The sequence below is a fragment of the Haplochromis burtoni genome, unplaced genomic scaffold (genome assembly GCF_018398535.1).
Source record: "Haplochromis burtoni strain Fernald_Lab_line unplaced genomic scaffold, NCSU_Asbu1 Contig_1, whole genome shotgun sequence".
NCBI classification, from domain to species: Eukaryota; Metazoa; Chordata; class Actinopteri; order Cichliformes; family Cichlidae; genus Haplochromis; species Haplochromis burtoni.
In genome coordinates, this window is record NW_024582362.1 from 3,214,068 (window position 1) to 3,231,351 (window position 17,284).

The 17,284-nt window shown below is 42.0% G+C and overlaps 1 protein-coding gene across 3 annotated transcripts in view; it reads left to right on the forward strand.

The window, feature by feature from the left end:
• Nucleotides 1-17,284, forward strand: part of prex2 (phosphatidylinositol-3,4,5-trisphosphate-dependent Rac exchange factor 2) — a 92,145-nt gene that overhangs the window by 31,256 nt on the left and 43,605 nt on the right. For all 3 annotated transcript variants that reach the window (XM_042224824.1, XM_005912175.3, XM_042224874.1), the window contains exons 11-22: nucleotides 1,232-1,332; nucleotides 2,302-2,405; nucleotides 2,502-2,551; nucleotides 6,961-7,036; nucleotides 7,924-7,996; nucleotides 9,274-9,416; nucleotides 9,750-9,842; nucleotides 10,628-10,776; nucleotides 10,873-10,958; nucleotides 13,917-14,053; nucleotides 15,418-15,535; nucleotides 16,199-16,383. In XM_042224824.1, coding sequence (XP_042080758.1) covers nucleotides 1,232-1,332; nucleotides 2,302-2,405; nucleotides 2,502-2,551; nucleotides 6,961-7,036; nucleotides 7,924-7,996; nucleotides 9,274-9,416; nucleotides 9,750-9,842; nucleotides 10,628-10,776; nucleotides 10,873-10,958; nucleotides 13,917-14,053; nucleotides 15,418-15,535; nucleotides 16,199-16,383 — 1,315 coding nt within the window. The remainder of the gene's footprint in view (nucleotides 1-1,231; nucleotides 1,333-2,301; nucleotides 2,406-2,501; nucleotides 2,552-6,960; nucleotides 7,037-7,923; nucleotides 7,997-9,273; nucleotides 9,417-9,749; nucleotides 9,843-10,627; nucleotides 10,777-10,872; nucleotides 10,959-13,916; nucleotides 14,054-15,417; nucleotides 15,536-16,198; nucleotides 16,384-17,284) is intronic.

Genomic DNA, 17,284 nt, shown 5'->3' on the forward strand with positions numbered 1-17,284 from the left:
GTGAGGTGTTTACCTGGCATCATATGCAACTTGGTTTAGTATCTTGCCCAAGAGCCCTTTGGCGCACGGAGTTGCAGCAAACCTTGTGATTAGTGGGCAGTGTGCTCTACACTTGGGCCAAGGCTGCGCAGGATGTTTCCAGTTTTCTTCCATTTTTACTCGTAACTAGCGGCTCCATAGTGTAGCAGTGTTCATCTAACGAGCGAAAGAGCCCCAGTTTGATCCCAGAAAGATGCACAAATCCTTTTGGGGGTTATTTCAAGAAGGTATAAAAGCCATATTCAACTCCATCATTGACCTTTTCAGATCATTTCTCCATACAGAGGTTGTTATAGGTTTGTGGTTTCCCCCGAGGTTTATTTTGGAGTGAAAAGACATCAGCAATCAGTGGTTCAAGAGTGTGACAAGCTGGCGGTGGCGTGTTCAGTAGTTGTTTCTCTAAAATCGTTTAAAAAATGCTGCTTTTGGCTCAACTTTGACACCAGTTGCCCCCATCGTGGCCTGGAAGTGTGTTCCACAGAATTCCAGTCGCGCTGCTGGATGTGTTTGTTTGGCTTTTGCGGACAGACGGGACATCAAGGATGTAATCAGATAGACTGCCGCTGCATTGCCTGTTCATGCTCAGTCCTCTCTGTCTTTACTCTCTGTCTCTTTTATTGAGTCACTAAATTATAAAGAATTATCCCATTAAGTTCATTTGGGCCAGAACATCGGATGCTGTGTTTGGTCCTTTTAGTGGTTGGTTTGTTTTTCTCTATCTAGTTGTAAATGGTGCAGAGGGGGAAAAACCCACCCCCTAAAAAAACGTGTTTTTCTATCAAGAAATTCCCAAGCTTGAGTCAAATCCTCTGTTATTGATGTTATTAAATTGTGTGTCTAAATTAAATAAAGTCAAACTGGACAAAAAGCGAGAACTAAGGCCTGCTGGTTGTTTTAACAAACAAACCTGGGCCTTGACTGTAAATAAATCATTCCCCCTTTGCCAGCCCGGGTGTTTGTTGCCATAGTCACGTTGATTTAGAGTAAATGCAGTTTGTAGAAAGTTATGAAGGCTGTTTCTTCTCTTCTCTCTCCAATAATCACAAACATTGCCCTTTTATGAAGCGAGGAAATTTCCCATGGGTTTTCTGTGCATTTGTGTTGTGTTGTTGCGACTGAGCCACGTATGTTGCTGTGCCAGTTCTTTATTTTGAGCTTCTGTTTTTTGAAATTTATTCCCCCACCCGACCAGTGAGTTTGTGTCCTGGCTGATGGAAATCGGTGAAACGGACAACCCAGAAGAAGGGGTTCACCTGGGTCAAGCTCTGCTGGAGAATGGTATCATCCACCACGGTTAGTTTTTCATTTTTATCTCCCGTCCTCTCTCCCACTCAGACCCGCTTTATCATCCTTTGCTGTCCCACATATTAAATCAAATCTGCCACAGTCTAATTTACTTTGTGCTGCACAGTGTAGAGCATGCAAATGCCTGCCATTCCCTAACCTAACCTCTAGACATGTCTGAAGAATGCTGTGCTTTCACTCTCTGGCTGGAGTCTACAAAGTAGATGTGGCTCTCTTATTTATTTCTTAGCAGGTGTCCCATTTAAACACAGCTTTGACACAATGTTTAGGTAAGGGATTATAAATATTAATCTTTTCTTGCCTTAATGTTTGTGTTATATTTTCTCAGCTGCTGTTCTGTGGCTTTGGGTAACAAGTGTGTTTAGTGCATGAGACTTTAAGCTGGCTAACGCTCTGCATTCACACTAAATGGTGCATGCAGCCCTGCATGGTTTTTCTTTCTTTTTTTTCCTCAAAAGTGTAGGGCCCCAAGTCAAGTTGTATCTTAAATCACTCAGGGGCACTTTATTGCTTCCTCAGTGAGAAATGAGATGGGGCTTTAGAGCTGTTCCTGACAGAGAGGAATAACTCAGAGCCCCTCCGAGCTCTCTCTCACGGTGCAGTTAGCAGTCCCCATGCGAAAAACGATAGAATATCTTTTTATTTAAAAAAAACAACAAAAAAAAAACTTTAATGGAACCCGCTCAGCTGCAGCCAAGAGTACGGAGCCAGCTTTATGACTGCTGGAGGGTCTACACACAGTCCCCTGAAGCGAGAAAAGCAGGAAGCTCTGAGCAGCTGTGCTATCTGTGACTGCTCTGTGTGGGGTTGGAGTCCTTTTCTTGTCTGGAGAGCTTGTTTCTCTGTGCAGCCCTGCTTGGTTTGAATGTGTTTTGGTTTTTTTTAATTTTCACATTTAAAGCAAACTGAATAATGCTCCCCTTCACTCTGGGGCCTGAATGTGTGGCATTTCTTTAGTCACAGACAAACACCAGTTCAAACCAGAGCCCGTGCTCTACCGTTTCCGCTACGACGACGGCACCTACCACCCGAGAAGTGACATGCACGATGTTATATCCAAGGTAACAGTGTTGCGGTGGAAACGCAAGTCGATTTAAAATCGCACTTTAAGCACATATCGCTGAAATAACCCAAAGTCTCTCTCCTGTTCCTCACAGGGTGTTCGGCTGTTTTGTCGTCTTCACAGCCTCTTCACTCCCGTCATCAGGTGGGCGGTCATTTTCTTTTCCACTCCATTGCAGTCAAGCCAGGTGGGGGCACGCGTAGTTCAGCGTCTGGCTTTTGTGCCTAAAAATAACCCCTGCCTGCCACATACGAAAAAGTGACTAAGAGGGATTAGGTTGTGAACTATGAGCTCATTGTTTTCGAGGACTTGTGAGGAGTTGGCACAGGCTCCTGTGGGTGATTGAGCATGACAGGTTTTATCTGGCTGTTCTCAAGACACAGATGTGCTGAAAGAAACTGAATCTATTCCCTCAATTTCCCTTCGATGTTTACATTCATGCTTAAAACAAAAATTGGTGATATTGTGATGAATCTCACATCATTTTTGATGCATCCGAGAGGAAAGTTTGTTGGAAAATGTTGTCATGGTGAAGAATGTGAGTTAAGTGGGTGATCATTTGATTACAAAGAAGGTCCTCCTACAGTTTCCCCTTTTTGTTTGTGTGTGTGTGTGTGTGTGTGTTTTATAACCTAACACATGGTCTTGATCAACATGGTAAGCAGCTTAAAAGGTAATTCTAAATATCTGGTAGTTGTATTAATACAAGTTTGACAAACATTCCCATATTTGTGGTGTTTTTACTTGCTTTTGTGGAGAGATCTTAATTTCATTCCACATTTTCATCAGTATAAAACCTGTTGTTCAATAAATAAAGCCAAAAATTAAAGTTATTCATGCAGATTGTTTTGTCAAAAATATATGACCAGGTTTCTGTGCTTGTCCCACTAGACATCAGTGTGGCGTTCGATACTGTTACAGCAATAAGAGATGTTGTGGGTATTGAAGGTACTGTGCAGTGGTGAGTCGGTGAGTCCTTTTCAAACACAAAGGTTAGTTAGCGAGTTCTCCAGGGTTCTGTGCTAGGACCAGTTCTATTTACATTATACATGCTTCCTTTAGACAGTGTAATTAGAAGGCATAGCATGCATTGTCACTGCTATGCAGATGATAGCCAACTTTTTCTATCCATGAGGCCATATAACACACACAAATTAGTTAAATTGCAGGAATGCCATAAGCACATGAAGACCTGGATGACCTCAAACTTTCTATTTCAGATAAAACTGAGGTTATTGTATTTGGTCCTAGAAATCCAAGAAATGCAGTAGCTAGCCAGATGCTCACTCTGGCTGCATTACTCTGGCCTCCAGTAACACTGTGAGGAATCTTGGAGTCATTTTTGACCAAGATATATCCTTCAATGCGCATATTAAACAAATATGTAGGACTGCTGTCTTCCATTTCCATCCAGTATCTCCAACATTAAAAACATCCTGTCTCAGAGTGATGCTGGAAATCTAGTTCATGCATTTATTACTTCTAGGCTTATTCATTCCAGGATGTCCTAAAAACTCCCTGAAAAGCCTCCAGTTGATCCAAAATCAACTAAATTCAAGACTACAGGCAGTTTCCCTCGGATGCGTCTCTGTACCTTGCAGCATCACGTGGCCCAGTCACAGCTCAACAGTGCCTCATTTATTTATTTATTTTGTCTCAAAAACAGCTCTTAACACATTTCATTTAGAGTGACTGACATCATATTGATCTTGTTTTTTGAAAGGCACGCAGAGCCATTCCTGATTTAAAATGACATACAGCATGATGCAAAACAGTAATTAAACTTGGAAAATAAGCATGCTGGCTGGATAGAATGAGTAATGAAACTAATGTGACTTCTCTCAGTATCTTACAATAAGGGAAAATACTGGAAACTCCCCAAAGTGGACTCATCCAGCGTAGGCTATGTAGAAATTGTCACTTAGGCAAGTGCTTTTTGTTTTTAAAGCTTTACCTAGAGTGCCTAAATGTTTATTGGAGTATACAAGTTCTTTAAAAATCAGGCCTCGTTATATCTTAGAGACCTCACAGTGCACTCTCAGACTGCAGATTTCTTGGTTTTTCCAAAAGCAGAGAGGGAGGCAAAGACTTCAGCTACTCTCAGGATTTCTTTTTTGGAACCAGCTCCATGTTTGGACTCAGGACAGACACCCACTCTGTTTTTAATATTAGATTTAAAAATGTCTTTTTTGATAAAGCTTGTATTTAGGGCTGGGTCAGGTGACCCTGAGCAATCACTTAGTTATGCTGCCATTGGCTTAGGCTGCCAAGGGACTTCCCATGATATAATGAGGACTTCTTTCCATCCATTTCCTTCTTTGCTTCCTCGCTTCCGTAGTTTGGATTTTGTCCTGCCCTCCTGTGCTCACCCCCTAACTAGTTGCAGCACATGGCTGCCCCTCCCTGAGCCCACTTCTGCTGGAAGTTTCTTCCTGTTAAAAGGGAGTTTTTCCTTCCTGCTGTCACATAATCCATACTCATAGAAGATTGTTGGAATTTTGTCTACTAATGTAGACTAATGTAGACCTTAGAGTGGCGACTGTTGTTGTGATTGGCGCAGTATAAATAAAATTGGATTGAACTGAGCTGAATCTGCTGGCCTGCTTTGGTTTTTACTTCTTATAATCTGACTTTAATTCTATTGCCACCTGCTAATGTGTTGTATGGCGAAACACAACATCAGAGTTGGCTGTTTATACTGATTTCAAATAACCCGAATAAAAGCTTGAATTTCACAACTATAAAACTGTGCCATGGCTAGCGGGGGCACGCTGATCCTTCATCTGTCCCAGCATAGAGACTTTTTTTGTTTGCTCTAACTACTAAAAACCCCAAAGGGTGAATTTGTGTGTGTATGTTTGGATTGTCAGCATTCAGTCCACTGGTGTTTTTGTGTTGAGGCCAAAACTCTTGACGTAAAAACTCCTGTTGGTGAACTTGAGTTGTGTGCGTTGTTAGCTCACATATCTGCGCAGCGCATTCTCCCTGGGAAGCCAGTACAATGCATCACAGGGCCTGGGAATGCCAGAGTTTAATTGGAGCGACCAGCCCCTGCCTAATTAGGTGGAATTTCCTGGCAGAGTAAGAGCGATTAGGCAAAGATGGGGGTATATACTATGCAGACCCCATAACCCTCTGCAGCTTCTTTGCCCCCCTTAAGCCTCTGCTTTCATTACAAGAAATCAGTGAATCCAGCCACTCCAGGGGATCTCGCTGCAAAGGAGCAAATGCCCACTTAAGCTGTTGTACACAGTTATATGTTGAAATAGATAATAAGAACAATTTTTCATCATGTACACAGGGACACTAGAGCCAAGGCCACTCATAAATATTCTTTACATACAATGGGGGAAAAAAACTGTCATTTTTACCTCAGCATTTGAAATGTTGACAGGTTTTCCTCATTATGCTGAGGAGTCCTCCAGAAGCTCAATATTTACTGATGCATGGGTAGGATTTTCAGAATAACAAACAGTATGGAAAACTGCTTGATTAATTTCTCACTCCTGAGCAGTGGATTAAAGCTTGAACTTTCAGCATCCTCTGTGTAATTTATTCTAAGGAGTACTTAGAAAGTACGACAGTTGCATCCGTTTGCTCACAAAATGTCAAGACAAACTTTGTCATTGGACAGCAAGTTAAAAACCACCTCTCTGACCTTTCCCTCTGTTACTCCTCAAACTGCTGTTTCCTTATCCTCGACATATGGCTGCCCAATGGGCCGTTGTTTACCCCCATTTTTCACTCTGACAGCCTCACTTTGCACCAGCCGCTGAAGCCCAACTCTCACTGGCTCTAGTATCCCATTTTGGGGGAAATGCAGGGTGGCTCTTGGTTCCTCTGTCAGAGTGGTTTATGCATGGTGCGACATGGCTTCCAGCTGTACCGTCCTCATCCAAGACTAGCGCAGGCTGTCAGGCACAGTTATGTAACAGAAAGTTTCAGAATGGATCAAACATGGCCGCGCTTGGCCTCTAACAATTCACTTTCTGAAGAGTACCAGGAGTCTGAAATCAGACTTTAACTTGGCCCACAAGTCTTGTTTGACTTGTCTGAACTGTGTGTGCTAGAAAGGCCTGTGTATGTTTAGTTTTGTGTGCGCGTGTGTAAGTGTTTGCATGTGCTGGAAGCGGTGGAGTGGTGTAAGTCACGGTGGTTCTGGACTTTCCCGGCCCTGCAGCTCAGCCCCCGCGTGTCCCCGGGGAGGCCCCTGTGTTCATGGGAAAGTCACGGCTCCATTTCAAACAGCATTCTCGGGGTCTGGCAAAGTGCGGCTGTGTGGGTAACACTGAGAAAAGCAACCCCATACTGACATGGAGCACCCCAAGGCCAAACACCAGCCAGTGCTTGAAAAGATGCCACGTCTTGCTGACACTGGGAATTATTATCCCTCCTTTTGGGCATTGTGTTTAAATAGACCAAGCAATTATTTCTCTACATATTCTTTGCCTACATTTTTTTTCACAGTTAAAGCAAATAGTAAAATTAAAAATACCAAGAACTTTATTTTCCAGATCCCTCTATTGATATCTTCTGCTTTTGTGCCCATCCAGGGACAAGGACTATCATTTACGGACCTACAAATCAGTGGTCATGGCTAACAAGCTCATAGATTGGCTTATAGCACAGGTAAGCTCTTTCACTGCTTCATAAATGTTATTTAATAAGAATACAAGTTGTTGAATTTGTCTATTTTGCTTGTGCAAAGAATTTGATGAAGTTAGATTATTATTCTGAACACCATTTTTTTTTCTTTAAATTCAGATACTTATAGTTTCTTGTGTGTTTTTAAGAAGACACCTTTCCATTAGTTTCTGGCCATGTTGAAAATAGCTGTCCCACCTCTTCCCCTTTCAAGCATAGAAGTTTAAAAAAAATAATTCTGGGAGTGTCTGCTGTTGTTACACGTCAGTCACTTCAGATGTGCAGCAGAAAAAAAGACACCATCAGACTTGAAGCTCTCAAAGGAGCCGAGAGGAAACGAAAAAAGAAAAGCAGAATTGATTGGATAGCAAAGCTTTATTGACTATGACAGGAAGTTCTGAGCTTGACAGATTGATAGTCCTGTTCGGGACGACAACAAAGGGATGAAACATATATGGCGACCAGCAACCACAGAATCGCTGGCAGACATTACATGCTTGTGTCTGCGTAAACGTGCATGTGCGTGATTGCGGTATTCCATATGCATGTGTTTGAGTCGGTGCAGTGGAGTGGCTCTCACTTCTTCAGTGGGACTTCAATAGCTGTCACACTACACTGTCTAGACATGATTTTGGCTCTGTTTAAGATCGAGTGTGCAGTGGCTCTGCTGGCCTTGAGGGCTTTTGGACGCAAGAACAAAGGAGGGGTGTGAATGTGACATTTTGACTGCACTCTAAACACACAATGTCCTTTGTTCTGTTTTCTCTCATCCTCCTTTGCTTCTTTTTTTTATCTTCTGACTTATTCACTATACCCACTCTTCACGCTTACATCTGTCTTATTTCTCCCGCGTGTCCACTCTTCTGGTGCAGGGGGACTGCAGAACGAGGGAGGAAGCGGTGATCTTGGGGGTGGAGCTCTGCAACAATGGCTTCATGCATCACGGTACGGCACTTTCCACTCCTGATTAAAATAAAAGGGAAAAAATCCTGCAGAACTTTGGAATCCTCTCCATCACTGAGTAAATGAGAGATGAATGCTTTGGTGAAACCACGCAGAGGGCGTCTGGCATTTAGCGTCTGGCATTTAGCGTCCTGTTTTAGAACATAACCACACTTGCTCTTTTTCCATTTCTACTTAATATCCCTCTGACATGCTACAGGAATAGAACTATTTTCCAAACCAGTGAATATAAGTGCGTGTGTGATGCTTGCATACCATCATTAATTCCATGTATGCATGTTCCCATATACTGTATGCACTGTATATGTCTTAAGTAACTAAGTGCTATGGGTAAATACATGAAAACTGTTTATCTGTAAGTGCAAAACAGACAGTGGCCATGGTTACAGTTTGCTTATGAGAGTCGGATTTGTTTTTAACTGCGCACCTCCCCTGTGCCAAAGTCCACATCATGCACACTACAGTATGAATCACAGCATGTCACCTCGTACCCCCATGATGCAACTGCTTCAAACTACCCGCAGTTCAAGCCTCACACTACAAATTACCAGCACATCTCCAGAACATAACAACCCCAGCCATCAAACTTCCTGTCACTTCCACTGCCTACAGGGTAATTTCATAATTTCATTTCGTGCCTGTAAGTTATTTGCCCTCACGATGTAGCTATATCTGATCTTGAGAGGAATGAAGTGAGGAAATGTTAGAAGGAAGCTCTGTTCTTTCCCCTCAGGGCTATTTTTTGGTTTAAAATTGAAAGTCATAGTGGATATGTTATGTTACTCCTGAGACCTGGTTTGTTCAAAAGATTTTTTTTCCCTTTTGCCATAAAAGTGGGGTCTCATTGTTTCCCAAAGTGTCTATTTGTGCATTTGGCGTGCAAATACTACTGCGGTCACACTTAGATGGGTTTAAACTTCTTAGCGTAATGCAAAAAGAGTTTTTTTGCTAAATTTAACATGTTCTGCTTCTGCACAGCACCACACAGTGAGGTTACTTCCTCAGAAGTTGTCTGGGTCCAACATTTTAAATCCACCTTTCAAGTAACAATTTTTTCCGACACTCGCATACATTAAAAAACAATTAAAATTAGGATCTCCTATTACTTGCAGATATAGGTAGGAGTCAGATAACAAGCTTTAACACATTCACATTTAGCTATCACATTAAACTGTACTTGGCATTTGTAGCTAAATCTGTGGACTGTTGAACTTTCCAGTCACACTTTTCATATGTGACTTTGTTGTCACCTCCCTCAGTGCTGGAGAAGAGTGAATTCAAGGACGAGCCCCTACTGTTCCGCTTCTTCGCTGATGAGGAGATGGAGGGTTCCAACACAAAATACAAACCTATGAAGCATGACCTGAAAATACTTGAAAATGTCATCTCCAAGTCTCTCCTGGTGAGTGCTCCTTGGTGGATTATTGATCGATTATCGCTCACTCCGACTGATATGCTGTGGCTTGCTGGGATTTATTCACAACTTGGAGCAAAGTGGAAACGCTGTAAATCATTATGCAGCACACAGCTGTGAGAAGTAAAAGTAATAACGCTACAAAAGTCCATTTTATACCTTGGTAAGCAAACCTTGTTTGTTTTTGTTTTTTTGCAGCGAGCGAGCAGACAGAAATGTGTGTGCTATCGGTCTTTAATAGTATCTTCTTCTGCTGTGCCCGTGTTTGTGCTCGGTCTGCTCGCTTGGGATTTTGCTGATGCGAGACATGTTGTTTTCCAGATAAGGCCCAGTGATGGAGGCTATGGCTTTACCCTGGAAGAGAGGAACCGAGTCCCCATAATCAAATTTGTTGAGAAGGGCTCCCCAGCTGAGGTGACACGGTCTCACACACAGAGATGCACAAAAGCACAATCGTGAAGTTTCTTCTGTACTTCTTTGAAGCCTTTTTGCAACGTGTTAGTAATGTTTATGCAAAAAAAAAAAATGCATTCCAGGCATAAAGCTCTCCTCGAGTTGCTCCTCATTTAGCAGATCATAGGTTATAGAGAATAGGAAGGAGCACTGCTAATGTGATTGCTTTGATTTTATTTTCAAAGATGAAAGTAAAGGCAGAGCTGTGTTGCAGATGTGCCAGCCAGTAGAAGTCTTTTGTTATTAAAATGTGATTCAGTCATTAGTCACGAAAAATATAACCTCGTGACTCTTTGCCCTTCCTTTAAACCTGCTTTATTGTGATGTGGCACTAATGCTACCTTTAGTGCTTTCATACAAATATGGGGCAGATTTTTTTTAGCTTTGATCTGCTATTTGAAAATGAGAGAAGAGGGTTCGAAGGCAAATGTGATCAGTTTGAGCGCATGATCTATAATTCCCTCCAGTCCTAAAGTAGCACTGAAGGAGCCTTGAACGTCTGGCTTGCATTGAGAATAGCGTTTTGTGTGATGTCTTAAAAAAAATTAAATCCTCAACAGGATCCAGCTGTGTGCTGACAGACACAAGTTACCCAGTGTTGTCTCCTAATGCTGGGAGTGTGCGTGCTTTTCATTGTGATTCAAACAGTCCACTGTGATTCTGCGTCACATTAAGACCGAATGTGTGACTTAATCCTTTTCTATAATTTATATTTATTTCTCTTGTTCTTCATATTCTCTTTCAAGATGGCTGGTCTGGAAGTGGGGAAGAAGTTGTTTGCTATAAATGGAGACCTGGTGTTCCTCAGGCCTTTCTCTGAAGTTGAAGCTCTCCTCAAGCAATGTTTTAACAGCAAAGGACCCCTCCGAGTGCTGGTCAGCACCAAGCCTAGAGAGTAAGTGTCAGATCTTTGCACGCACACGCAATGTCAGTTTCATCTTATTGTGTGCATATCCCAGCTCGGTAATTTACTCTTTCCTTTCATTTCCAGGACGATTAAGATTCCAGACTCGGCCGATGGCTTGGGATTCCAGATCCGTGGATTCGGTCCTTCTGTGGTCCATGCTGTTGGGAGAGGTAAGAGATTGCAGTTTCCACCACTTGAGCTGTCTGGCCTCATCAGCAAAAGTCTTTCCATCACCTCTTTGTTATTGTGGCACAGCTGGCGAGCAGCTGCTACACCAGCTTTGGGGGTGTGCGTGACTTGGCTGCGGTGTGACATGATCGCAATGATTTCCATGCACCTACTCGCATTTTTCTTAGCAGTTCGATTAGGATAGGAAAGTTTGATAGGAAAGGCTTTGTTCAGCAATTCTCCTTCACCGATCAGTTTGATAGGAAAGCACTCTGCATTTTTTTGCTCTAAATTCATCAGGCCTCTTACCTAATGCAGCATATTTAGTTGCACTGCTATCAGGGCTGGCATGAGGTAGGGTCCAATCAAAAAACAATTCGTCTCCATCTCAAGGGAATTGAATCTTTTATTTTTCCCCGCCTTAAGCAATCTAAGTCAGATTGCAGAGTATGTGCTTTCGTGTCAGCGTGCATGTGTGCGCCTGCATGTGTTGACTTGATGATGTGGTTGCTTGGGAACCTGGTGTGTGTTTAAGTGGATGCTGCGATCCCTGGGGACAAAGCTCAATATATATAGGAGGTGTCTCATTCCTTGGATTGTCATAATAGCTTCTGTTCCCTGGTGTCTGAGGTCAACAGGAGCTGGTAATACCAATTAGAGATGAAGAAACCGAGGCACAGAAAAAGAGCAGTTGCACAAAAATCTCTGTCGTGAAATTAATTTCACACAGCAATTCAGCGTATTGGCACCGTTGCTTGACGCCGGTGTTGCACATTTTTGTAAAATAAGTGTTTATGCGAACCAGGCATCTATATTTTTACAGCTGTGGTCAGAAGTTTACATACACTCATCATAGGCACGAATGCCATGGTTTGTTTGGGGGTTTGATTTCTTTAAACTTTTGTCTGCAGTATACATCACTGCTGTGATGTGCAGTCAATTTTTGTTTTACAAGTTTGAATTTATTTAGGATTTTCTCTAATCTAATTTGTTTAAAGGGTTAAAGGTTAGGCTTTCAAACCTAAGAACATAATGTCAGCTGTCAAGTATGATGGTGGTAGCGCCATGCTGTGGAGCTGTTTTACTCTCAGTGGTACTGGTAGGTTGCAAAAAGTGGATGGTAGGAGGATTGCATCTAAATTCTTCAGCTTCACCTCAAATCAGATAGTTAGATGGTTGAAACCTGGACAGAGGTGAGTGTTCCAGGACGATGATCCCAAACACATATCAAAACTGGTTTTAGAACAGATAAAGCATGCTAACATTATGCTTCAGGAATGATCTTCCCAAAGTCCCAAACTGTAAAGTATGCGGGAAGCTTGCTCCATGTCAGGAAGGCAACTAATTTAAATTAAGTCTACCGATTCTGTTAAGAGTGGTCAAATATCAGGCCAGAGATATGTCACCATGAGAACAGATGACAAGAAGCTTGTTGATTGTCCCTTCTCATCATAGTTGGTGAGGGTTCATGTGTGTATTTGAGCCCGTATGTATAATTTTGACCCCGTGGGGATTAGAGAAAATCCAAAATAAATTCAAACGTCTTGTATTTTTAAAGTCAGTAAAGATGTATGCTGTGCAATTATTCCACAGTGGAAAAAGAACAGTTTAAAGAAATCAATAAAACGCCAGACTTATCATTATATTCATGCCCGTGATGACTTCACGTAATTTTTGACCACAGTTGCAGAAAATCAGAAGTCTAGATGGATGTGTGTTATTGTGTTGGTTGTTTTTTCCTTATGATATAGACATTTTTCACCTTAAAATGTCTTAAACACGTAGAAAGGTCTTGAATGTAGTGTAAGTAGAAGGCACTAGCCTTATGGAGTGCCATAGCACGACTCCACATGGCCAGAAAGCCATCTTTCAGCTAGTTAACTAGCTGAATCCTCCTTGAGTTGTCTAAAAATTGTTTGGTGCTATAGCTAAAATGCTAACTACTGAGGATTCAACTGAAGTTTCAACTTTTGACCATTATGAGTACACCATCTGGGTACTTGAGCTGCCCTTCATTTAGTTGTGCTTATCAGTGTAAACACACTTATGCACTCTAAATAGTGTAATAGTACTAAAGTATGCTGTTGTAAACACAATTAACATAGCAAGCAATAAAGTATGTTAATACTGTTGGGGTGACCTTTCTAAAGGAGCAACTCACCTGAGACTGGGTGCTTAGAGAGTTATTGATTATTATATTTTATCGTTCATTAGCAATACATGCTTATCCTTTTAGAGAATCCCAAGGCCTGTGGGGGGATTGGGCAGAAAGGCCACTTAGAAGATGTTGAACCCCTTGTAGCATAAAGAAAATATAAAAATGTTTTGAACAATACTCATTCAAACTGGACTTTGCTAAGTGTGTTTTTAATGTAATATGTAGACTCTTCTCTTCTACTCTATTAATAACTAGAATATCCTTGTCTATTGTTGATATATTATAAGTTCAGTTGATGCGGAAAGGAAAGTACACTGGATATGTCCGTCCCTGCAATCTTCGGCCAAGTGATTACAGATTCTTTACATTGCAGCGTGAGGTTTTCATGATGTATTTTTAAGGAGCTGAGAAAACAAATGGGAGGAATATTTAGTCTGCCATACACTTCCTTCTGATAGCTGTAAACCTTGAAGTTCTCCTATGGTCTGAATCACATCCCTCAGAGGCCTTCGTCTACCCCAGATAAACAACTTCCCTCCTCCCTGCACCACACTCTCCTTCTCACACTCCTCCTGAGCTGCCAAAAACAGGAAACAGTCTTGTAAATACAAAGCAAAAAAAAAGAATGTTGTTCAATCTAATTTTGCATACAGGATGTGGAAAAAGTGACAATTATTTTTTTTTTTAGGATGTGCTCATGTTTTTTTCATCCGGTTTCAGCATGCACCTGCAAGATAACGTGCAGTAGCTCTTACTCTTGTCACCCCTCCTTCCCCTTGCATCTCTGTCTGTCTCACGCCAGGCACAGTGGCAGCAACTGCCGGTCTCCACCCAGGCCAGTGCATTATAAAGGTGAACGGTATCAATGTGAGCAAGGAGAGCCATGCCAGCGTCATCGCTCATGTCACAGCGTGCAGGAAGTATCGGCGACCCACGCAGGTGAGACGGAGGAAGAAAGGAAAAGCAAAAAGGGATAAACTGCAGAGTAAATCTAACCAGACACAAGGATTTGTCAAGGGGGTGGGGGTGGGATGTCATCCAGCGGTAATGAAAAAGTATTTAATTTTTATTATGTGCCACTGTGGAGCAGAGAAAAAAATGAATAAATGATTGTCTTGCTGGAAAAATAGAATTCATTTCTGCAAATTTGTTAGTAGAAGTGCAAAAGAGCAGAAAATAAGGGAAACTATTTACCCTGGTTCTCTCTGCCTTTCCTTCATTTGGGTCATTATGCAAAAATAATAGTAGTTTTGGCTTCTTTAGCACTGACCCCTGGCTCACAGTGGTGGGCTTGTTGTGGGAGACTGGCAGGCTGCAGATAGAGGTGGGAAAGGATCCCGAGGCTGGCTGGGGGTCAGAGTGGGTGAGAGCCTTGGAGTAAGACTGATCGAAGATGGAAGGAAAGAGGGGGATAGTGTGGGGTAGGCTAAACAGCAGACAAGAGTAGGAGGAGAGCTCGGTCCACCTGTCGAAGGTGGGAAACGGTGAAAAATAGAAACCCCAGGGTGTGTGTATGGTGTGAGTTAGTGTAGTGTGTCATTATAATTGAGCCTCGTGTGGACCTCAGGCTTAATGGTGCACTAGAGTGTTCCAAAACTCCTGGAGATCTGGTTTCCATCAAGTGTGGACCCGGAGGAACCACCCTCTCGTTCTCGCTCTTTGCGTCTTTGTGTGTGTTTGTATATGCGTGCCTGCGTGTGCGGTTGTACACTAGAAAACCACAGACCAATGGGACGGCGCAGCATGTAGCCTTGGCAGAAAACCCTCTGTGGGCTTGGGTGTAGAGAAAGGACACACACACTCAAATACACACAGGGCATGCTAGAGTGGGTTGATGAGTTTGGCATGGGTTTGCTTTTGCGGTCTCACCGAGAGCCATGTTTCCATATGTTTGTGAAGACTTTTCACTGTATGCTCTGCCAACCCAACTGTGACACTGCACACCATATCTAGGCAGAATCCGCTAAACGGGCTGCAACAAACCTCCAGCCTCAGCTTGTGTACACATGCACACAATCAACAGAGTAATAGAAATGCCACCTGTTAAACACCAGGGTTGGAGGGATAAGAGTGATGCTGCAGTAGATTGATTCATGTGGACAGTTGTGTACATATGGGCCTATAATTTCTCCAGTTAAATTAATTGTAAATTAAAAGAGACTACAGTTAGTCAATTTAAAGTGTAAATTGGGGGGAAAATTTCATTTTAGCATTTTCTTCACTAATATGATACAAAAATAATGTTATAAAAAGTTCAAATGAAATCCATCTTTAATTTTTTTTTTTTTCTTAAATGTATTTAGCAAGATACTATCAAGTGGGTCTACAACAGCAGTGAGAACGCCCAGGAGGACAACCAGAAAACTAACCAGAAACCCATCCCTGAGAAGAATGGAGATGGCTTTGAGTGTAAAGTCGAAGGTGACGACACACGCACACACATGCTCATTCACAAGCTACATGGGAATATGTCATTTTGGCAAAGTGCTTCTTTTTTTTCCCTTTTCTCAAAGTGTCTGTGGATGTAATGCAGGGTTGTTCACAGGAACACAATCCCATTACCTCCTTCAGTTAACAAGTAAAACATAGCTCCAAACATGCTCATCTGGAATGTGTTAGTGTGAGAACAGCTGCCCCCTCTGGCTCATCAAGTGTTAATTTCCCCCTGCAATTTATGCATCCCAATGAGAGAGTAAAACAGGAAAGCTATTCCCTTCATAGCAAACAGCTCTGTCAGGATTTATAACTACATTAGGTCACTGCTTTACTGTAGGGCTGGTTAACTTGCTGCTCTTGGAATTGCTCCGGGGTTTGTTTTTTGGAGGGAAATGGAAGAAAGCCACGAGCAGAAGGTCTTTCTCTGAAATTATCTGCAGATTTGGTGGACAGAGGCCTCCCACAGTTCTAAGTGTGGTGATGAAAACACTGGAAAAAACTGCATCAGTGCATTGTAGGACATTATTACATGTCATTATAATAGTTTCAGGCATAAATACTGCCTTGTTGCTTCGCCAACATAAACATAAAAAGTTTATACTATGTTTTTTTTTTTAATGTCTTATGTTTTTGTGTCTCCAACCTCAGAGGTAATGGACAAAATCAACACTATAGCTATCATTGATGGAAAAACAGACCATGTAAGTCTGACAGTAGACAATGTCCACCTGGAGTACGGAGTGGTGTACGAGTATGACAGCACAGCTGGCACCAAGTGCCATGTACTGGAGAAGATGGTTGAACCCAAGGGATTCTTCAGCCTCACTGCTAAGGTAAAAATGCAATTACATGAATACATTACATTTCCTTTCTCATTAGGGGTGTGTGTTTTACTTATTTATCTTAATGCAAAAATAATTGGTAGGCTAGTTGGTAGCTTTTATAGTAGATATTTGTCCAATATCAAATTTTCCAGCCTTACATTTATTAGCATTTTCTCTCATGTATTGTATTTGTTTAACTGAATATGACTCATAAAGCTACTTTCAGGTGCTTCCTTATTTACAAGGAGTTGTCACAGCACATAGCCCTGCATGTCTGATTTAGCCTTACTTAAATCCATTTCCTGATGCAACCCTAGAGAGATTTTTCTCCCCTCTGGAGACTGAACTGGAGATCTTTTGCTTGTTAGGTGAATGTGTTAACCTCTACACTATGGATTCATTAATTGCAGGCCTCATGTGATTCACTATTACTATAAGGCAGGAGGCAAAGTTTGGTGTTTAGTGCTCTGCAAAAATGCAGAAAAGCCCCCATGAGGTGTGTATTCTCCACCTGACAGGGAACCCAGTAGTTGAAGTTCTCTGTGTTAGCAAATCCACATCTAGCAGAATGTCTTATTCAGCTAGTAAAAATCCCCCTGAGCGTAATTTATCAAGCAAAGATGTTGCGTTAAGCTGTGACTTTCATCCTGGATGGTTGTGGACAAAAAGAGGGACGACAGTGAAAGAGAGGGAGACATTTTATTACCTTTTATATGATGGATAGTGGTGCTTATTACCAAAGAGCAGCTCCTTGCTTGGTAAGGGATAGCAGCAGACAAGATGTGAACAGACTTTACATCTTGTCTGTGTTTTAGCCGGCTCTTGAGCAGGAGTCTACTAACACACGAGACTTTTCTTCTCAAATTTGACAAGATACACAAATTCCACCATAAATTCCAGTGTAACGTTT